At 35.8% G+C, this 23,352-nt stretch overlaps 3 protein-coding genes across 3 annotated transcripts; 1 reads left to right on the top strand and 2 right to left on the bottom strand.

The window, feature by feature from the left end:
- Positions 1–592: 592 nt before the first annotated feature.
- EV154DRAFT_566001 (kinase-like domain-containing protein) lies at positions 593–1,641 on the top strand (the record flags this gene model as incomplete). Its single annotated transcript, XM_051605930.1, has 6 exons — positions 593–619; positions 698–767; positions 836–941; positions 1,032–1,060; positions 1,138–1,248; positions 1,382–1,641. 6 exons carry the CDS (start codon positions 593–595, stop codon positions 1,639–1,641), a joined length of 603 nt encoding a protein of 200 aa, XP_051455289.1.
- Positions 1,642–4,348: 2,707 nt separating this feature from the next.
- Positions 4,349–5,886, bottom strand: EV154DRAFT_593016 (uncharacterized protein; the record flags this gene model as incomplete). The annotated part of the gene is made up of 3 exons (XM_051606937.1): positions 4,349–4,410; positions 4,474–5,795; positions 5,861–5,886. The coding sequence occupies 3 exons, from the start codon at positions 5,884–5,886 to the stop codon at positions 4,349–4,351; spliced, it is 1,410 nt and encodes a 469-aa protein (XP_051455288.1).
- Positions 5,887–22,287: 16,401 nt separating this feature from the next.
- On the bottom strand, positions 22,288–23,104 carry EV154DRAFT_483730 (uncharacterized protein; the record flags this gene model as incomplete). Its single annotated transcript, XM_051598597.1, has 4 exons — positions 22,288–22,365; positions 22,450–22,566; positions 22,858–23,005; positions 23,097–23,104. The coding sequence occupies 4 exons, from the start codon at positions 23,102–23,104 to the stop codon at positions 22,288–22,290; spliced, it is 351 nt and encodes a 116-aa protein (XP_051455287.1).
- Positions 23,105–23,352: the final 248 nt, after the last annotated feature.

Here is a 23,352-nt window from a genome sequence, read left to right as displayed (position 1 = left end):
CGTTGTGTGGGATGACTAGTCTTTGAATTTGTAATTAAATGAGATGTCAAAATTAACCAAGATGGCTTATGGCTTATTTTACCACCAATATCTCAAGCATTCAAATTCCGGTTTTATTTGATATATGCGACAATTAACATAGTGTGACTGTCTTATACTTCCCAATGTTTTTTTTTCTTCGGAGCTGAAGTTTCCTTCTTCTCTTTAGAAGCTCATGTAAAAAAAATTTGTTTTACAAATGCCGCGAAACAAGAGATCATACAATAACATCTTATTTGAAGAAAGCCGAAATGATTTAAAACGAAAGCTTGAGGACTCACCTTCAAACATGCCATCGTCAGCTAGGAATGACGCAGCAATTACCTACACAGCCCATACACTATCACAATACTTGAATGAACCACAATCCAAGGACCGTCCCAAAGTAACAGACTATAAATTTTTGGATAAGCATGGCTAGGGCAGTCACGAGTAAGTTTGTATTAGTTCATGTAATTACTGAATGTCAAGTCTGAAGTAAATATTATTACATTACAGTGAAGTTTTGAACGCAAGGAAGAAACAAAGCAATGACTTGGTTGCGTTAACAAGAATGGCAACCGGCGACGAAGGGGAAGGGGTAAGTCTAATATACTAGGACTGTAAACTACATAAGAGTTGGTCTTAATCGTATTAGATACACCTCTCTGTTTTACAGGAAATCAATATTTGTACACAATTCAACCATAAAAATATTTTTCCCTTACGTGACGTTGTGGTTGATACAGGTACGATTAATGCTTATTTGAAGACTTGAGTGTCCAACTAAAACCCGTTGTATTTTATTTTTTGAAAGGCCGAAATGTTTATATCCTGCTTCCACGTATGGAACATGACTTGCCAGGTTTAATGTATAACCCGAATGTTCAATTAACACCCCAAGAAATAAAGACATACCTGAAGTAATTATTCGAAGCAGCAGCGCATATGCACAAATTAAAGTATAAAGATTAGCATGACATATAATTTTACTAACACTGTTTTTGTAAAAGAAACGGCATCCTTCACCGCGACATAAAAGGTAAATTGTACAACTAAAAATGAAACCAATTTTCAAATGGTTACAACGTTTTTCGGATTGAACTAAATTTTTTAAAGCTTCCAATATCTTAGACAACAATGACGGTATTATACAAATTGCAGATATCGGTCTTGCACGTGATATAAAAAACGGTAATCAGGAATACACCAAGTCCGCTGTACTAGATCGTATAGACCGGCCGAGATGATATTTGATGAAGGACAATACACCAGTGCAATTGACATTTGGGGCGTTAGATATGTTTTCGGTGAGCTTATCAAATCCAGGGTTACATTACAAAGACAAGACAACCATGATCAGCTGAAAAAATATTCAATTTATGTCCCTCACCCAATCAACAGAACATGCCAAACTGGCACAAATTACCAGATGCTAGAAAGACCAGGTGCAAAAACACTGTGAGACGTGTTCGACGCGAATACTACAATTGTAATCACGCTGCTACCGACCTCTTAGACAAGTTACTTATTCTGGACCCGACAAAAAGGTTAATATGTCTAGAGGCTCTAGAGCACACATATTTCTGGTCCTTGCGTTTACCCGCTAATCCTGTCAAGTAAGTCGTCTATATTTCGCCTGTGAGAAGGATCGCTTTTATTGATACTTTATAATATGTAGTCTATGCAAATACGAAGCATCCCACAACTATCATCGTTATAGAAACAATCTTGACATGATTAGGTCTTTCTTTTTTACAATTCTTACCAAACGTTTTAGGATTTTGAAGCAACGACTGTGTTTTCGGGATTTTCTGTTCACGATACCTGTGATTGTTTTGTTGTTTTTGTATAAACAGTAATAACGTAGCAAGACTATAGTCATATTACAGCTAAAAGTTGTATATACGTGTGTATTCCATTTGTGATATAAGCTTAACAATAAATATCATAGTAAGAACTATAAGGATATTACATCAATGCCTAACTTAGTATGTCTGAGAAATACTCAAAGTTTAGCTTAAAGCAAAGAGAGTTCAGAAGACTTCACATTTATTAGAACAAGACTAAATTAGTATCTATGTAATAATCGTATACTATTGTGGTTGATCAATAATAATTTCTATATAGCACTAGTGATATGAACACAACAGAAAGTCTTTTACATAAAAACTCGCATATTTTATATCTTAAATAAGGACATCTTATAAACAACATCAAAGTTCTTCTTTAGTTTTCTGATAATTTTAGTTTACCTTTCAACACAACACGCATTATTAAAGATTTTAAACGAATAGCAATATGGAAATACATACAAGGTATTTGATCATGCAGAGAATGGAAGACTATTGTTATTGTTCCGATTTTGAAAATGTTCTCATCATGTACGTCGTACTGTGCTCTTTATTATATGAGAGCTGTAAATACACCTTAGCTAAGGTAATATACTTGTGCTACGACGATTGAAGTATTCTCACTGCTGTCATATTTATCATATGTCAGCTGCTAATTTCAGAGTTCACGTAACACCAAATGCCTATTCAAGAACGGGTTCTTTATTATATTCTCCTTACTGCTCCTTGCGGGTTTATTGACAGCTTGGACAATATTAAAATATAATCTAACCACGATGGCATGGTCCCGCTTTTAGTTTTTGTTGTATTCATTTTGTATAAAAGAAATCATTATTTTTATGTTCAATAAAATTTGGTTCCTTTTTAATACTTTGTTTTATTTTATATCTTCGATTTTTGGATTTTTCACTCCTACCCCAATATGTCTACCGCTGCTAGTGTTGATTCTATATTCTAATTTAGGGCGAAACATCAAATAATATAACGAACAACCCCAGATCTTGTAAAGATAAATAAGTTGGAACTTGATTTTCTCCCAGAAGATTTGTTGACCAGTTCAAAATAAGCTTCGTCATAAACGTCGATGTTCTAGGAGACAAAAGACAGGATTTTTAATAGGGTGTTTTGTTCAGAGTAGTAACGATTTGAAGACGATTTTAAGAACGGTAATGAATTGCATCATACCTTTGTAACTTCAGCAGCATAGATTAATTCAAAATATATGAACAGGCTTAATATCTCGTAACACTATATTTCCAGACATTACTTAAGTTTATTTTAATTGTTTTGGACCATTTCTGTAAAGCAGGTAGGCTACTGACGTTAGCCAACTTTAAAGTAGTAATAAAAACTAAATGGTAGTATCAGTAGCTATCTTAATGAGGCGTTTTTAACATCGATACTAGTAGCAAATACTGGATATATGTCACTCTAATTTGTGATTCGGCATTATAAAAATCTTGACTGGTTTCAATTTGGTGTTGAGCAGTATGTTTAAATTTCATATCTGCATAGTTAGCGACATTCGTTTTGGCACGATTTGTCACATTCCCATTAATAGTAGGTTTTGGTTCTGCTTCTTTTTCTTCATCTTCATCGCTCTTTTTATTTACCATGCTTACATGTCCGAATTATTCGATCATGTTTTCCATATGCTTCGACGTTACGGATGCTTCTGTCATTCATAATACTTATTAATAAACCTGGTTTGCGATTAAACCTTTTTTTAAACGTTGCACATGAATCTTGTTCAATGCAGACTGTTTCGATGCCCGGAATGTTCTCATTCTTGGACAATCTATTAAAGCAGTTAGTATTTTAATGTTGTTGCATGGAAAAAGTAAGATTATCAGTGTCACTGTACATATTGCTGTTCGGCATGTCATTAAGCGCTTTTGTTTCGAAATATAAGAAATGGAATTGTTGATGCAAAGCTCTCTTTCGACCTCATGAGAAGGTGGTTTTTAACATTGGCCGCCATTGCAAAGATGAAGAATCATTTCAGCAAAAAAAAAAAAAAAAAGATAAACAATTCTGAAAGGGAAAAAAAGAATTTTCTTGAGACGAAAATTCTATTTTTAAATAAACGAAAAACCTAACTTTTTCGGTGTGTGTTCTTACTCATTGTCGTATTTTTGTTTATCTTTCAATTTTTTCATCATACTTCTTGATATACGAGACAACGGACTAAAAAAATGTTTTGGACGTCCATCGTACGACAATTTCAAATTTCGAAATGGTAATGTGTTAAATGAACTGATGGTTATTTTTCAAAAAAAAAAAAGTACAATTTCCACACTACTTCAATGACATAAAAATTGTCAAATTTGTCATGAGGTTGACTTGTTTGCTTCTAAATTAACAACTTACAACCCAAACCTTCAACTTGAAATTACAAAATATACCCACTCTTTATAACCAAACTCCACACATTATTTACGAAAGCACATTTGAAAATAAAGACTTGAACAAAATTTTTAAAAATCGAAATCTCGATCAAGAAGTTTATCAATTTCTTCTGCTAGCGAGTCCAAATATTCTACATCGAAAAGAAAACGTTAATTAGAAAGACTATAATATGTTTAAAATTTCTTTTTCTTACCATCTTCATCAGCAGCTAATTTGGCGAAGAAGGACTCGCCAGCAGAAGAAACAGGAAGGGAGCAAGCAGTCGAGCAAACAACTGGAGGCGCAGGTTCGGCGGATATGCCAACCGAAGAGGCACCAACCAATTGCTTAACACCAAAAGGGGTAGAAGCAGGCAAAGACGAGCTGACCGAAGAACCGAAGACAAAGGGACCAGTCACGGAAGGAGCAAACGAACTCCACGAGACGCCAGACTCCAAAGTAGGCACCTCAAGAGGGGCAACAGAGGTCGCAGAAATAGCAACAACAGCCGCAGAAGGAGCAACAGAAACAACAGGAGCAACAACAGAGACCCCAGGAGAAGCCACACAGGGCGCAGGAGTAGCCAAAAAAGCCACAGGAACACCAACAGAGGCCACAGGCGGAGCAGCAGAGGCCGCAGAAAAAGCAGCAGAGGCCGCAGGAAAAGCCACAGAGGACACAGGAGGTCCACCAGAGGCCACCGGGGGAGCACCAGAGGCAACAGGAGGAGCAACCGAGGCAACAGGAGCAGCAACCGAGGCAACAGGGGCAGCAACCAAGGCAACAGGACGTGCAGCAGAGGCCGCAGGAGGAGCAACCGAGGCAACAGGAGGAGCAACAACACCAGCCGCAAGCAATGCTTGGGTGATGGCTTCACAGCCAACGCCAAAGGAAACCCCAGAAGAAACGTTTTGGTTGTGTTGCCCGATGGTAGGCAAGTTACCATCACTAATACAGGGCAAGCCCGCAACACGCGCAAAGTCCAAGGAGCTGAACTGTCTGTCCTTTTTTTTGGACGAGACGGGCGCAGACCGAAGGACGAAAGACTGCTTAGTAACCTCAGACTCCACAGAGGGCACAGCAAAAGGAGAGAGGAACACAGACGAAAAAGCAACAGCCTCAGGAGAGGGCTCAGCAGCAGCAGGAGAGGGAGCAGCAGGAGAGGGAGCAGCAGCAGAACAGGCAAGAACAGAAGGAGAAGTAACAACAGAAGAGGAGAGGACCCTGGAAGAAGAGGGCGCATCATAAGAAGATGGCCCAACAGCAGCGAAAGAAGTCACAGAAGAAGAAGAAGACACCAAGGAGTTTTTTTTTGCCAAGGCGACCGGTGTGATTTTGCCATCGCAAAGGACAAAAAGCTCTCCAATCACCTCCGATTGTGTTTTTCTCAATGGTCGGCGACCACTACTGGCAGAAGCGCAGACCGAACCAAAGAAAGAAGCAAATTTTTCCCAAAGGAAAAGAAAGGCAAAGCTGGCGTGGAACCAGGCGAAAAAGAAACACAAGTAGCCGCGGTGTGTAATGTCACACATTAACCTAAGCATTCTCAACATTAGCATCGCGTAAATGAAGGGCTTGTAAATTACTTATTTAATACTTACTCGTCGTTAAAAACGTTCTCAATCATTTTTGGAAGACTTGTTTAAAGAAAAAGAGGAAAAAAATAAAAAAAATAAAATCCATGTTTAAAATAAAAAAAACAGCTGCGCCCCGCCAATTGATGACGTGTTAGTGTATTTCTTATACAAAAGTCACTTTTTCTGTAAGATATTAAAAAAAAAGTGTGGACTTTGTTTGCAGGTCCAATTTACAAAAGAATAAAGTTAAAAAAATGTATATGATCATTATTTCAATGCCCACCTCGACATTCAAGGATTCCATTTTTGATGTCGTAACGATTGAAACAGATTTTGCCTTCACCAAATGGCAAATGAGAAAACTGTTGTTCATTGTTCTTTCATCTCTGGAAAACGTGTAATGAGAATACTTTTTTACCTAAACGAGAACATGGCCCAGCCCACTTTTGCAATTATTTGACCTTCGCTTCGCTACGGTAAAAATAACCTACGTTATTGCTGGGGACCATGACAAGTTTGCTGCAAACCCCGACGCAACTCAATGCTTATAAATGGTATAAAAATAAATTCTATTGATAATGATTACTTTGTACTTAATTTTGTGTCTTAGTTATGACTTCGTTAAATACAACATTGTCTGCGAGGGTTGATAATGGCGGCTCATTCAGTCACATTAATTTAAGATAAGCAGAATCACGTAACCGAGACAAAGCAACATAAAATTGACCGTTCGTGAAAACGGGTTTAAGGAGACAAATAGCAGTGAAGGAAAGAGTTTGACATTGTCATTTGTTGATGTTCATTCCAAATGCAGGTTTGACAGAAAATTGACGTTGAAGGAGGATAAATAGTACGTTGGCATTATCTGCAGATATTGATATGCGGGGAGTCAAAACAATTCAATCTGCTCTATCACTAACAGCAATCTCAGCTTCGACAAAATGTCTTGTAACTTTTCTACAAATTAACCTTTTGACATTATAGACCTTCTTCAGGGTGGATGGTGTGATATTTGAAGATAAAAAAGTGAAATGTAAATTGGAAAATAAAGCTAGTAGACAAATGAGACTCTACAGTCCTTTATTACAAGTTCGACAGCTTGTCATGATAAAAATAGAGGTCCTTTTTATATTCAATTTTTACTTCGAGATTTTTTCTGCGCAGATCGAATTGACTAGTTTCTTGCAAACTGTGAAATGGCAGAATTAGATTTAGAAATCAGTTATGTATGAGATATAGCTTATTGTTTTATAGAAGGAACTAGTTGACTCATATCCGTCACTTCTAGAACATTATAGTTTATTTGTTGAATGACAAGTTCATTGAGAAATTTGGGAATGATAATAGCGAATTAAGAATAATATGGGAAATTTAACAAAGTGAAATTATCAAACTGCAAAAATAAACTAAGGCTTTATTAAACAAATAAAAGGGGGTCTGTATATACACATTATTTCAGCCATTGATCACAGATGGGCTGATAACAGTCGTTGGTAGATTCATCCAGATAATACGCGGATGTTATGATCCCCTATAGAAAGGCTATAATGAGATGTCAATAACTATAACATGAACATTCATTTTTTAACTGTCTTTGTCTTGTAGCACAATATTCAGGGGAAAATTTACTGTACTTCCTGTCCAAATGGGCATTATTCTTGCTCTTTTTACGTCATATAGAAAGCATTGCAACTGATTCGTCACTCATGGCATCCTCATCGTCATTGACTGCTGCCGAACTACCAGCATCAGTATCAGTATGGCTACCTGGAGCTGAAGAGGTATCCACTTTACTATTCATGACCTTTTCCCTCCTTGCCTCAATTTTGCCATCTCTGCGCTTAAACTGATTTTACACTTAAGGGGGATCATTACTTTCCTGAAAGCAAGTGAAGTATTTAAATAAAAATTGATACTTTTGCTCAAAAAGCTTGAAGCTATTACGTACCTATTTAAAGAAATTTCTGCTCTAGATCCTGATATTTTAGGACAAATCTAATCATAATTTTTACCTCCTCGGAGGCAACTTTACCACTTGCATTACGTCGTTTAATTGCAAGCATCAATACCACAAAACTTGTTGACCAAAGCAGAAACAACTCTCCAGTGGTCTTTCAAACCTTTTCCGTTCTTTCTGGACAGGCTTGTTCGCCGGAAGCCTTAAAGTTGGAAAGGATACACTTCCAAAAAAAACAGATGATTTTACAGAATATCCTGCTATAGGACCTTTCCAGACGACCAGCCACGACTTAAATATATGGAGGTTTGGAGCAGTTGTCCAAGTATGAGGCCAGTTAGACGCAATAGCAGTAGCTTCGCTTAAATACTCGAAATCACTCCCATCGCTGTCGTTGTCACAGGTGTAGTCCATAACGTTGGTGTTGTCATCATCATTGACCAACTTCTTATCATCAACATTGAGGTTGTAAAGAACAACGTCCAACTTAGGTTGGTCGTTGTCCGAGTCGTACATATTGTTCGTTTCCTTGAAAGAGGAAAAGGGTTAATTTTTTTAAAAAGAGTTAATGGTTTATTGTCAAAGACGGATTTTTTTTTTTACTTTAAAAAATCTCTTCCTTTAGAGAAATTTTAACGTTTTTTTTAAAAATTTCAGTTTGATAAAAGAACCTTAAGCCCACTGCTGGAGGTAAAAATACTAATATTATGTGCTTTTGTAACCGAAAAATTCTTTTTAAGCGTCACCGCTGGGGATGCTGTAACAGCCGCTCCCTGCGCTTTGCTTGGCCCCGCGAACAAAAAAAATTAAAAGCAATCCAAATCACTAAATACGATATATACTGCAAAGTCAAAACAATCATTATAATATTGATAAATGCATCAACAGCAGTGACCGCGTTAAACTGGTACAAACTCTTCAAAAATGTGCTGAAATGAAGTACCTTTGGTATAGAAAAATAAATACATGCCGATTAAAACCACCTGTCAGGGGCGGACAGGACAGACAGAAGAATACTTGTTTACATGAACAAAGAAATAAAACATAGTTATTATATTTATTATAAGAGAGAGAGAGAGAGAGAAAAGAAAAGAGGAGAGAGGGTGGTTAGATAATATATCTGATGAAGGGGAAGAAAGAGGAGGGAAAGTTAGGCTATAGTTATAGTAAAGGATTGTATAGATATTTAGCATAGAAATAAGCAATGACAAAGTTTAGTAAGTCATTACTTATTTATGACACATATTCGATGATTGATGGCTGACACGTAGATGACAAGGTGCTGACAAAGAATTACCAAAATTAATGCATCTACGTGACACGATCATGACACCACCAATAAAAATTATTTTTAACTTCTATTTTTTCTTCTTACATAATAGGTTGACTTTCCATGTTTGACGTTTGTTTGATACAAATTCGAAATTTTGGTCGCTTAAAAATTGGTGGCACGTTAGGGAAAGCTATTTTTATTTATTTTAGATCAAGAAACAATTAATCATATTAATTCTTGGGTCTTTTTTTTTGTCATTTCGGTTTTGTAACTTTGAAAGCCGGCTTGATACGGTTAAGAATTAATTTTTTAGCTGGCTTTAAAATCCAAGTACGGCGATACAATATTGGATACACCGTATCCCGTCTGATCTCCGCAGTTAAGCAATATCTGGGCCAGTCAGTACTATGGTGGGGGACCACTTAGGAATACTGGTTGCTGTAATTTTTTTTTCTTTTTTCTTTTTTTTTTTTTTTATTTTTCTTGTCATAATCTCTGTCTCTTTTAATTAGTTTAGGAGACTCCTCATATCAAAATCTTTACCCGAACCTGAGTCTTCAGATGAGCCAATGTTGAAAAACTGACGTATGCTGTATCAATCAACTCCTTCCTATACCCGTAAACAAATGTTTAGAGATTCACAATGATCTTTCCGACTTCCTGAAGTTAACTCAGCTGAAAAGCTTTCCAACCATTTTAAGTATTAAGCTACACTCTGCCTTTTCTTTCTTCTATTCACTAGGTGGAATGAATGTCGATGTGAGCATTAATGCCAGGATGGCATTACCTAACATGAAGTCACAGTGCACGAAACAGTGCTTCTATATTGAGAATAATCACTGTAAATACCATGAAATACAAGTCGTTTTTCCAAAAAAAAAAAACCAAGAGATACTTTACTTCTTTCATGTACTTTTAAAATTGTCTTTTCAAATTTTTGGGACATGTTCATGGAAAACAGAACTTTAAATTTTGATATTGACTTTAAACAAACGTAAATGACGATTTTATAAGGCCATCCGAATGGACATGAAACCGATCTATTGAGTTTATTGTTAGTTATACATCAGTAGTCTATGACTCATTGGGCTTAAGCTTTGCTGATTATAAATTAATGAATGGATCACTTCGAGATCAACATAGACAGATGATAAATAGGATAACAAAAAAAAAGGATCAAGTATCAGCTCGCTAAAAATTTAATGTATCGACAGTGGGTAAATTAGGTACGTATAAAAAAATGTAATATAAAAGCCATAGAATAAACGATTGTATCTACGAATGTAATTCTCAATTAAATAACAGTTTCGGTCTATCAATTTCTAATGTAACAGAATCTTATCTTTATTTTAGGATTATTTGACGCAAACCACCCCCCATTACCTGTCGGAACGGCCAAAAGTGAAGAACATGTTTGTAAAAGACATTTGAAAAAAAGTGGCAGAACGTCGTTCGCGTTCAAGCCATAATTATTCACTTGATATTCTCGACAGCCGTTCCTAGACTTAAGGGGGGCTTGAGAGAAATCAAATAGTCAACCGTTTATATCATGTACCATGTAAGACATATATTACATCTCCTCTACAAAATCTATTTTGACTCTGAAAATAAAACAATAAGTTGTGTAAACTTGGCGATTGTAATCATAACCGGATACCTTTGGATAGACAGAACGTTACAAAAGATATTTGTAAAATACAGGACCACCCTTTAATCCACAGATTTATAGATGATCCACCTCATAATCTATGATACATGATATAATTAGAGCGCATAAAAGACCAGTGCTTTAATAATTACCTTTCAAGTCGGATAGTCATTTTTTTTTTTTTTTTTTTTTTTTTTTGAAAAAAAAAGTAGATGTAGTACGGAAGATAAATGAGAAATAAAAACAAAATAAAAGAGAAATAAGATAGATCCTTTTTCATACGGAACAAAAAGGGACATTCGATTCACCTTTAAACAAGGTTTAATCAAGATTCAATCAGTAATTTACATTAACTCGAGCAGCTGATCCAAACATACGCATCTGTCTAAAAAAGCGATAAAAAAGTTATTTTTTTCTCGTCGTTGTCAAAATAGTTAATAATTTTTACTTCCTTGAAGAAGGGAAAAGGAATGATTTATTCAATTAATTAAAGATTAACTTTTAGAAAACCCAGAAGTCCTATTGGGGTAAGACAAACTAATCATTTTTTTTCGTTGCCCGAGGCCAAAAAATTTAGTTTACATTTGACGTGTGACCATCGTGGATGCACTTAACTATAAATTATACTAAAAACAGTAATAATACTGTGTTTTGTGGTGTTTTGGATAGTATCAATTCAGACAAAAGGAAATAAAACAAAAGTAAGAATACTTTGAGACTGTTGGTATGCTTTATTTCAGTTAAAAGAGAATTAGAGATTATCTAGTTTATGAGTCGAGGATATATATATAAGATGTCTGAATTTAAAATATAAAATTATTGCATAACACATTAAACCCAAAAAGTCTTAAAATACTATTAAACTCTGAAAATATTCTGAAAAAAAACTTAAAAAACAATCGGAGAACTGAATGAATCAAAAAAGTCGTTAATTTAATGTTTGATGTTCAGGAATTATTCAACAAAAAGTTATGGATTTCATGACTATTGTAACTGCCATTAAAAGGTCACTGAAAGCGTTGAATAGTTCAGCTCCCGCTAACGCTATTTTAATTGATTTAAGGCAGGAAGTTAATAAGTTGACGGGGATGCTGATTTTAATAAAAACTTCAGCATAATTTAATCTTATAAAAAGCTTCACTGAAGTTTATTAATACGACACTTTTTAATCTTAAACACTTTATTTTAAAAAAGAGAAAAAATAAATAAACCTATGGAAAGCTTAACTCTGCGTAGCTGGAAAAGTAATCATATTCGCCTATTTGCAAATCTATTCTTCTCATTTCGGGCCAAAAGAAATACATCCTGTTCATATTCTCTAAATTCGAGGTTAATCCGCCTGCGGTACATAGAAGGTCTTCAACATCTACTACTTCTAGAACTGTACATGGGTTAATCTCGTGGCTATTACATCTTTCGCTAATATTGCAATATGGAATGCCCGTTAACCCCACAGAAACGTTTTGGTATATGTGTATAAGTGCAAGTCTCTTTGTTATTTGATAATGAACATGCTCAAAAATCATAAGCACTTTTCCAATATATGGTCTATCAGCCTCATTTGATTTCACAACTGCATATTGACATAATCGACGTTTTTTATGTGCAACGAGAATCGAACTATCAAATGATCTATATTTCTCAGAAAAAACTAATCTTTCTGCACAAGCGACTTCCTTGGAAATATTTGATGATGCAGTCTTCAACTTTCGTGATAACAATAGCAACAGATTATACTTTTGGAACTTGTCTACGTCAGAAATAATATCGAATTTGCCGAACGGATGCATCAATTCATTATAAACATCAGTGCCCAAACTTCTTTTGTGATAATTGTTATAAGCATCATGTATAAATATATTCTCAGCGTTTTTTTCAGGCAAGCGGGTACTTTTAATTTTTTTCTTCATTCTCTGGATTCGTCGCTCCATACTTCTGCAGCTAATTTGTCGCAGAGGTCCCATTGCTCTTATAATACTTGTGATATGAGTGAGATAATGTTGATTTATGTTGAACTGCTCAACAGGTAGATTGTCCCGAAAAAATGATAGCCAAGAGTCTATATTTTTGTCGATTTCTTCAAGTTCACGATCGGTTATTTCATATTGGGTGGCAATGGAACATACTAATGATATTTGTTGTAACGCTTTGATGGCCGTATTTAATGCCTCGGTGTCTTTTTGGTCTATGGCACGGCATTGCTTTTGCTGATATTCGAGTTGTTCTACAACAAGAGTTGGAACTACGTACTTCAAAAACATCATATAATCAACACCTCTGATACGACCGGTATTCTTGAACACATCCTTAAGCTCGCCTTCGAAGATGTTTGGTAGGTATCTTCCTTCATCCGAAATATTATTGCCGAGCATTTCATAGTATTTCTTGGCCAAACGCAATATACCATTTTCAGTAGACTGTAGGAAGTCTCGAATTTTGGTGCTGATATTCAATCCAAATAAATGAAATTCATCGATTCCCAGAAAATAAATGCTTTGAAATGATGGCAATCTTCCAAAAATAGATGGCTGCTTGATTCCACGATTTGGATCACCTTGTTTATATTCATCAATCGTTCGAAGTCTAAGTGGCTCTTCAGTCTTATTTGCGGGGGTTCCAAAACACATGCGATACTTCATTCGAGTGGACTTTATAGTACAAAACCGGCATGGCCAGTATGACGAGTGTCCACTTAGATAGTTTACTTCTGCTACTGATGGAATATCTCCAAAGGACCCAAGAAGATATACTTTGAGATTGTATGTAGTCTCATTAACGTGAACCGTCATGCCTCTGATAGCTAATTCTTCTAATTCCGCGACTGCAAAACGTAAATAGCTTGTGAGGTTGCTTGTCTTTGGAGCAAATCCAATGTCAATGATATTCTCCTTTTTAACTCTATTTTAAGTCTTTATCAGTTAGAGACAGAAAATTTGTAGATCTATCCAATTACCTCTCAGTCTCTGGAAGATTTAAAATTTGAAGATGAATTGTATTTAATTTTACGCCTCCTTTGTTCAGTGTCTGGAAACCATCATTGAATAAGATCAAGGCAATATCATATTTTCCTTGGAAAAGGCCTTGTTCCTGAAGCTGATTTATATAGGATCCTTTGATGATACTGGTGATAGGTTTATCGCACTGTTTTAGAAAATCTGAGTTGGTGAACAACGACGCCAATTGAGGTGCAATCCGCAGCTGCTTTGTGGTTCGTCTTGGCTTAGAAGTGGAATTGTATAATGTGTACCTTTGCTCATGGCACTCAGGACACACGAGTTCACTTTTATCCGGAAATACGTAGCAAGCGTTTATACACGTTTCAAGATCTAGTGGTCGGAATGGTGCATCATGCTTGACCTTTGTTTTGTACGATTTGTACGAAAGAAGAGGGGTCTGATCTGTTAAAAAAGCTATAAGAGAAGTGTCCAATTTTGCTTTACAATTTCTGCTTACCTTTGCTCTTTTGATTATTGTACCAAGCAATAATTTTGTCAATTGTGCCCTGTTTAATATTATCGTCTTCAAAAATTTTGTAAAGTTCATGATTCTTTTGGTCAACACCAAGACAATTTCTTTTAGGGTCTGTAACCGTGAAAGTTGTACTATCTGAATACAAATAGACTAATTCTTCTTCATATCCTCCTTCCTCTTGATTCTCATTAGCCTCAAAATTGCTATCATCAAAGTGAAAGGATTGCAAGGTATCAATTCCGTTATTCTCTTGGTTTACAGTTTGTGGTGCTGCGGATAATGTTTCTTCTGTTACTGTTCTACTTATGCATTGCCCTGTTATTTCTGCCGATGTAATTGTTGTTGGTTTTTTTGTTGGTAATGCTGTTGTTGTTGTTGTTTTTGTTGCTGGCGTTGGTGTCGTCGTGATTGTCACGGATGCTTCCCCAGACTGGTGAACACTTTCAGAAGACACTCGCTTTCGCTTCAAACGCCCAGCTTTGATGCGGCTATGTATAATATTTATTTCTTCCTCGCTTCTTTTTTTTTCATGTTCACGGAAATGAACTGCACGGTTTTCGTCCCGCACTTGTTTATAGCAGATTTTACATTCAAATGGCATTGACAACTTGGGAATAAAGTGAAACGTATTTTATTTTATGAATGTAAAACTTAAGGTGATCCGCCAACAAGATTTAGCAGTCACATTAGGTTTAAAAAAAAAATTTTGTTTGATTTATAAAACCTGTTATTTCGTGTTCCAAAAAAAAAAAGAGATGCCACCCAAAAAATCCAAAGATTCGGAAGTCTTAGAAAAGATAAGCTCGTTGGAAAACATATAGGTCAAGAATAATGAGATGGTAATCGCTTTGCAACAAGATTTTTGTCAGATTCAGGAGATGTTGCGCCAAAACACAAATGGATTGGAAGCCATGCAAAAGCAGATGACTAGTAATCATGAAACTGACAACTTAACCAGTAATGCGACAGCAAGGGAAAGCCGAAGTAAAATACCAGTACCAACAGTGACAGGGCCAGATGGAAAGTTGAAAAAACGTAAATTGTTAAAACGTGACATATTGCAAGCTCTATCCCTACTGAACCCGGACGTACAAGATACTGCTCATATTTATGAAACCATAAGAAGCTGTGCATATTATAGGGTGAAGTCACTCATAAGCGTTACTTACAAAAACCATCCTCCGTCGTGGAGTCAAGTTTTACCATGTTATCGTCGAGAGATCATTGATATTCTAAACGCAAGAGTATTAGAAATGGACGTGGATTTATCACTTTGCGAAGAGGATTGGGTCGCGTTATATCTAGTTAAAAGGTGTTACCAGAACAAGGAGAAATACATGAGGTATAATGTCCTAATACATGTTTTAAATACGTAACTAATGCATTGTAATTATGTAGCTCATCAACAGAAACTGAAGAGCAAGAGAATGATCAACAAGAGCAACAACAGGTATTAAGCAAATATTGATTTAGTTAATGTATCTTTTAATAATATGTTTTATACAGGAGAGTACGGGTAATGACAATTAGTTTTTTTTTTAGAAAAACCAGAATTAAGAAGGTAAGCATAATGTATAGTAGGAATCTTAGTGCTAAATAGTATTTAAGGTACTGAGTAAATTCAGCTTTGTTGTTCATCATTGTGATTTGAATAAAGTATTTCGACAAAAATAATAATAATAAAAAAGTATCATTTTACCCCAAAGAAATTTGAATGAATAAATGATTTGAATAATATTAAAAATACGTTGAAATCTATGAACTGAATACAATAAATTCTGTCTGTTTAAATAAGTTAACGCATTGAACTGAATGTGATGAGAATAGCATTGAAATTCATTAATATTGTCAGTGTAAATTTTACTTAAACTACCCCCCTTCCAGTGTTTTCAGTTCAATAAATTTTAATAGTTTTGTCAGTTCTTTTCGACTTAAGGTGTACCTAAATATTAAAAATATACAAAAAGCCACGCAAAAATAAACGCGTGACGAGGTACACAACAGTTCACTGGTTAATTTGATTCAGGAAACCATCAAAGTCGAATTTAATAGAGCTCCAACTCAACTTGATCAGAAATTCGAACAACAGAAGATGAAAATTGAAGAAAAGCTTAGTAACCACTGGCAGTTCTTCTCGAACGTTGTTTCAATGCCATGGCAGAAAGGCTATGAGACGGTTTTTACGAAAACTTCATATCGGTGGCAGAAAATCAAATCCAAATGATGAAAAACCAACTAGAAGAACTTCAAGGTTGGTTTAAGCACCACACCGTTGCGATCAGCAAATTGCGCCCCCGCGACATGGTTGTGAACAAACCTTTGGACGATGCAACCAATTTTGTTGATTTTGACGATGTTGCAATAAATGTAGCTACTGGCACTGGTGGAGCCGTTACTACTGAAACTTTGGTGGAAAAGTTCGGCGAGATAGAAAAGAAAAAAAAGGATACCAATCCTAGACTGACAGTAAGTAAAATCAAATATATGATGGTGAGCAAACTTTAACATTTTGTTAGACTGCCATTCCAAACCAAATAAGGAAGTTAAAGGACCAGCACCAGTTCAATGTCGAAATCCAATTTTGTCAAGGAAATAATCCTAATGTCGCCGATATAGTTGATGCACATATTTTGTCCAAGTATACTGAAATCACGGGGAAAATGATAGATATCAACGACAAGCTACCATGATTCATCTGAAGGATGAAATTGAGATGAAAATAAAAACTCGATTTAACAGTATGCGTCGCGAGTGGAAAACAGTTGCAAGGCTATCCCGTTTTTGACAGAAGAGGAAAAATAAGAGGAAGCCAAGAAAGCCGAAGAGATGAAGATGAAGCAAAAGTTTTACAAAAGAAAAGAATACATTAGTTCAAGATAAAAAATGATCTGTTTCACGAACATACCTTATAAGTTAGAAATTAAAAAGAGGAAAACATGCATGGAAATGCCTGCCCTCAGGGCTAAAATTGAAAAATAACAATTTGACTTTCGACCAAGAGAACCGGTTCATCGTGTTGAAATGGATGTCGTAGGAGGAGATTGATAATGATTCCAATCAATTGGGTATGTTTGACAGTAATAACGAGAAGCCGTTGTATGTCAAAAAACCTATGTATCGTAGCAATAAGGTAATAAAGATATCAATTATTCGAGTTGAAATAGTTCCTATAATAAACTTCCTTACCTTTTTTCTTTACAGGCCATGAATATATTAATAGTTCTTGATAAGCACGGACGAAAGGTCAATGAGAGGAGCAGAAAGAAATCCGTCTATTACCATAATTTGGCAGCACCTGCTAATGAAGATCAGTGGATGGTTCGTCCTGACTATGATGCAGTCAATCAAACTACGCCAATGACGGACAGTGGGTATATTCCTAGCCATGAAGGATGTGAATACAAAAATATGTGGAGCTCGGACGAAAAAGACTATATATATGATTTATAATAAACAATTCTTTTTTTCTATTTCTAATTCAAAGTAATAATGTTTAGCAATTTAACCCAAGACACAATACTTATTTCTTTCTTGATTACCTTTAAGACTAGTCAAATACATTCCTTTGTAACGGTATAATAACAATATGGTTGTTTTGGTCATCTACTGTATCCCTTGAAGGCTTCTTCGCCAAAGCGATTGGAAAATAGTTCCGGGAAATAGGAACTACAGAATCTCTACACAGGTCACTAAGCGAAGATTGCCAGACCTCCAATCCTTGATCCTTATACTTCTTACTGTAGAACGTATTATTCAAAGGCTTAAAAAATTTAACAAAATCAAAAACATGATCCTTTTTCTGAACCTCATTTCCCAGATAAAACCTTTGATTATGCCTAAAAGAGTAGAGCACTCTACCAGGCCAAGCTTCAACTTTCTCGTGGTTATGACCGACAAACAAACTTTGTATACAGCTGCCAGAGGAAGATCTTTGTTCGGCACTGTTGACTGATTTTTTACTTAACCGATTTAATGCAAACTTCTCCATATACACTGACGTTGTTGTCTATCTGGCTCCAAAAGGGGGCGCGACAAAATCAGAATTCGGCAGACCAATTGCCATATACCCTGGATATGTTGCATCATAAAAGTCTAATAGACATTCATAATAGCTTTCCTCCATCACTGTTTTTGTTTAAAACTTTAATGGGAACAACACCCAAAGGAAGAAGCTCAGACCCGGTGACATTAAAGTCTAAATTGACAAAAGATTCGGCAAATTCAGTTGCAACAAACCCTTCTTCAAGTTGGCGTTTTACCCGGTCATTGGAGCGTCCACTAACCATAATCTTCTCATGCAAGAAAGTTTTCATGACTTTTTCAGGTTGGAAGGATGGTGATGATGATGGTGATTTAATGGCTTTGTTGTATGCTCGGATCTTATTATGCTAAAGATTATATTTTTCCAAAAATGTTTTTATGAATGTAACTTCAACATTTTTTCCGTTGTTAATAAATGATCCCAGACATCCATTGCGACGTTCGAAAGAGAAAAGCCTGTACACATGTGGTGCCGAAAAATCCTCAACGGTCTGCTTAAAACGCCCATGAAGATGCTGCTACATTGCAAGACATCTGTTGCCGTATAAACCCTCCGCTACTCTATTGAAGTCCAAAAAGAGCTAGTGGCCTTTATCAACCTCGGATTGGTTGATGCCGGTTTTCAATACATATCTGCATGAATTTACAAAATCCATCCAGTTTCTCATGTTTTCTTAGAGTAAAATACCTGTCCATTACAAAGTTAATAAAGAAGACGTTTTTTATGACGAATAAGATTTACCTGTCAAAACAAAAGTGGAATACATCAGGCACCAACTTTTCCAGTTGTCATCCTTAGAGTTGGTAAAACCACTTGCAATCTTTTGATCAACACTTTCAATGCCAGCAGGTAATTCCACCCAGTCGGCAAGAACTTGCATTTTCTCCAAGTTGATTTTGGTGAAGTACCCTTCTTCCTTCCAAATCTTCACAAATTTTGAGCATGACCCCAAAAATGATTGTGCATGGGATCAATAATGCTTTGTATAACAACATTAAAGTACCTCAATCGATGCAGTTCGGAATACCTTGTTCCATTTGCCTTCCCGAGGTCCTCTCTTTCTTTCTCAGTAGTGGCATTGCGCCAACTCAACGCCGCTCGCAAGTTGCTTGCCTTCGATCGTTCAGGCCATTTACTGGCAACAGTGTTGATTCCGGAAAAATCAGGTTTACCTTCAACCAAGGGGAATTGACCTTCACACTTGTTACACGCATGGCCACTGGAATGAGCTGCAAAACCAGCTACTTTCCTGCAAGCAGGGATATCGCATGCCAACATCAACAAAGCACAATGGATTTTAATCCCGTCAGGTTTCGCCGCCGTTTTCATCATCACTCCTCTTTCCAATTCTAAAAGCTCATCAACCAAGGGTTTCAAGTACGTGTTGATTCGGTCCAGTTTTGGCTCTTTTCCAACAGGCATAAGCCCAACCAGGATGATGTTTTCTTCCTTAAATCGGTCTTCTCTTTTCGAATTATTGATGCACATGTAAATAGCACCAAAAGAATAATTTACATTATCAAAAGGTTGGAACCAGTCGACATTTAACGTTGCATACAACGGATTTCGCAATGTTGAAAATGGAAGGCCGGTGTTATCCATCAATGTTTTGAACATTTTACCATCATATATGTCGTAATACGTTCCTGGAACAACATCTCTTAATCTCCAATCATTCATTGTAGATTCGAATTCGGAGCGAAGCATCAACTCTTGCAACGAACTTTTGAGAGACTTCTAGGGGTAAACAAATTTGGGCTTGTAGATGCTGTTGCCATTACGTTTCTTCACCTGCTCAAACAAAACTTCATCACAAACATTACCATCCAGCGAGACAAAAGAACATGATTGTTGAGAGGGTATTTTATCCTGCATTATAATGATTAGACGTTGATTTTAAGAACGTGAATTATCATACCTTGGTCACTTCAGGAGCATAGATTGAATGTCATTTTTCGCAAACCGCATATCTGGTGACACCAGCATCCCAATCACCATTAAAATTTTTCTCAACTGTTTTGAACGACTTTGGCAAAGCAGGTTGATTACTATTATTGGCATCCTTTAAAGCGATGTTCAAAAACTGAAGAAGGGTATCAGCTGCTTTATCGGTGAGACCTTCCTTAACCTTAAAATTGGCAGCAAATAATCCATACATGTCTGCTCTGATTTGTTCCTCAGTTTTTTTAGGATCGACATTCTTCTCGACGTTTGTTTCGATATTCCCATCGGCACAAACTTCCTCTTCTTCTTCTTCTTCTTCTCCTTCGTCGTCATCGTCATCGTCATCTTCCCCATCAACTACCATGCTTACATCTTTGGCTTCTTCGATATTGTCTTCATATTCTTCGACATTACTGCTGCTTATGTCATTCATGATATCTGTTTGTAAAATTAGTTTGCGATGAAAGTTTTTTTTTTTTAACAATGTGCATGAACCTTGTTCAATGGCAATTGCCTCAACGTTGGGAATGTTCTCTTCAACCTCATTCGTTCTTCGACGTTCTATTTAGGCTGTTAATATTTTTTTTGTTTTTGACCTGAAGAAAGTAAGGACATGTCTTACTGTTGTTACTGCCAGACATCAGTGCATTGAAACGCATTTGTCTTTCAAAATGGTAGTTGTAGCTGGTGATGCGGAGCTCGACTCCTTGAGGATTTTTTCTTAAGCATTGGTCGCATTTACAAAGATGAAGAATCATTTTGGCAAAAAATAATAAAAAAAATCTGAAAGGGGAAAAAAGACCTTTTTTATGATGAGATGATAATTCTATTTTTAACTGTGAACCTTTTTTTTTTTTTTTTTCTTTTTTTTGCTTTTTTTTTAAATAAAGTTGCCGCCAGAACTACTTTCCTCGTTATTAAAGAGTGCATTTACTATCGAAAGTCTACATTATTCATGATATCTTCATATCATATTAAAACAACCTGTTTTACTTTTAGAGCACCTAGCAGTGGGGCTTAAAATGTAAAATTAAGGTTTTTGCCTCGAGCAATGTCCTGAACGTTTTGTTTGTCTTACCTTCACGTTTTCCAAAGTTGAAAATTGATGTAGCAACAATCATCTATTTTTCCTTCTTCAATAAAATAAACAATGCCAGCTATTTTGACAAGGAAGAAATCGTACAGAGAAAACAAAAAATATCTATCCAGGTACACACAACCTTTTTAGTGCTCTTAAGGGTAAGAGTTTTTTTTTAAGTGTAACTGCTGCAGTGCTCTTACTGTTCTGGTCTAACCCCTTTTGTGATTTCAGATGACCATCGATTAGAATTTATTGATACTACGGTCTCCAAAAACTACTTTAATATCGAATTTAAAGAATCTGTTCACTACAACGAGATACCCATTTGAACGATGATTAGATATTATACACCACAGCTTATTTTTGCGTAGGACATCTTTCTCTTTGCTGTTTGATGGCTTAAACTATTTAACGGGCTTCTCTTTTTTTCATAAAAAAAAGAGGTACGAATTTCCCAAAATTTTGCACCAGTTCCATTCAAATAGATACTTTTTCTTGCACTGATGGTTGTTCTATAATTAAGAAAACTTCCGTAAAGTCGAGTCAAGTTTTGCAGACCTTTATTTGTTAAACATATTTCTTTTGGCAACAATAGCATTTATTACTTATTTTACTTTCACCACACCTTCAACTATATTTACTCCAACCATAATTCAGCTATGGGGATCTTTTCCACTTCATTTACCTACTCCTCAAGTACATCTACTTCATCGGCTTTCTTCCTTTTTTCTACATTGAAAAATACAACAAAGAAAATAATCTATAAGACTAATTATTAACCGGATTGCAAAATAACTTGTTTTTATTAAATATAAAAATAAAGAGTTTTTTTATACACATTGAACATAACCATAACTGTAAACGGGTAAACTATCATCGTGGGTAGATTTCATTATAAATCATCCAAGCTGTCAGTATCCCGCAAGGTACATCAAGGATAATAAAAATAACAGTCCGTAACAGGGAAATCCCCCTTAGTGCTACATGAATTTTAGATGAGCAGCTGACATATGTCAAAATATGAAAAATGATAAATTACTTCAATCGTCGGAGTATACCAATACTGTGGTGTATATACTCCTCGAATACAACATACATGATCCAACTGATCAACTGCAGATTATTGTTGTCCAACAAAATATCACATTTTACTAGTTTCTATCAGCCTGTTTTCAACGTTAAGTTCTATGCGTTTACGTTTTGTGCTACTTCACAAAAGGTACTCATATTTGATTCATGTAAGAATGTCCGTGAAAAATCCAAAAATCCAAAATAGAAAATAGCATAAAGTATTAACCAGATTGCAAAAAGGAACTAAGTTTAATTGAACATAAAAATAATGATTTCTTTTATACATAATGAATACAACTAAAACTACAAGCGGGACCCTGCCATCGTGGGTAGATTATATCCAAATGTTGTTCAAGCTGTCAATAAACCCGCAAGGAGCAGTAAGGAGAATATAATAAACAACCCGTACTTGAATGGGCATTTGGTGTTATGTGAACTCTGAAATTACCAGCTGACATATGATAAATATGACAGCAGTGAAAATACTTCAATCGTCGTAGCACAAGCGTATTACCTTAGCTAAGGTGTATTTACAGCTCGCATACAACAGTCCGCTGCATAGATCTTTGTTGAAAGACTAAAACATTGCCGTACGTATATTCCACAATGCTTTTGCTGAAGTCCACAAATATGATAGGTCCATGTCACATTGATGATTTCTAAACTAGTGGATGTAATTGACCTGAAAATGCATTACACCAAACATAAACGTTTTTGAAGCTATTTTTTAAAAGCATATCAGTTGGGTGACTACCAACATACAACAATTTTACCAACTCATTTGGAGAGAGACTTATGATTGTGGTATACTCTTAAATGATGTCTTTAGATACAACACAGAGTTAGTAGTAGGAGTAGATAGCGTAACAGGGATTTTTTATGGGTTAGTCATTTCAAGATTTAACCATCTTATTTGCCATTTAAACTATGCAATGGGACTTAACACGAATCCTACGCTTCGCTAGTTTGTTGTTTTTGTTAGCATCTCAGATTAGTTTTGACATTGAATTTGCATGATTTATCATTCCC

This window comes from Mucor mucedo, assembly GCF_025094135.1.
Source record: "Mucor mucedo strain NRRL 3635 chromosome Unknown EV154scaffold_79, whole genome shotgun sequence".
NCBI lineage: Eukaryota > Fungi > Mucoromycota > Mucoromycetes > Mucorales > Mucoraceae > Mucor > Mucor mucedo.
Note: the sequence above shows the minus strand (reverse complement) of the source record. Positions and strands in the feature narration are given on the sequence as shown.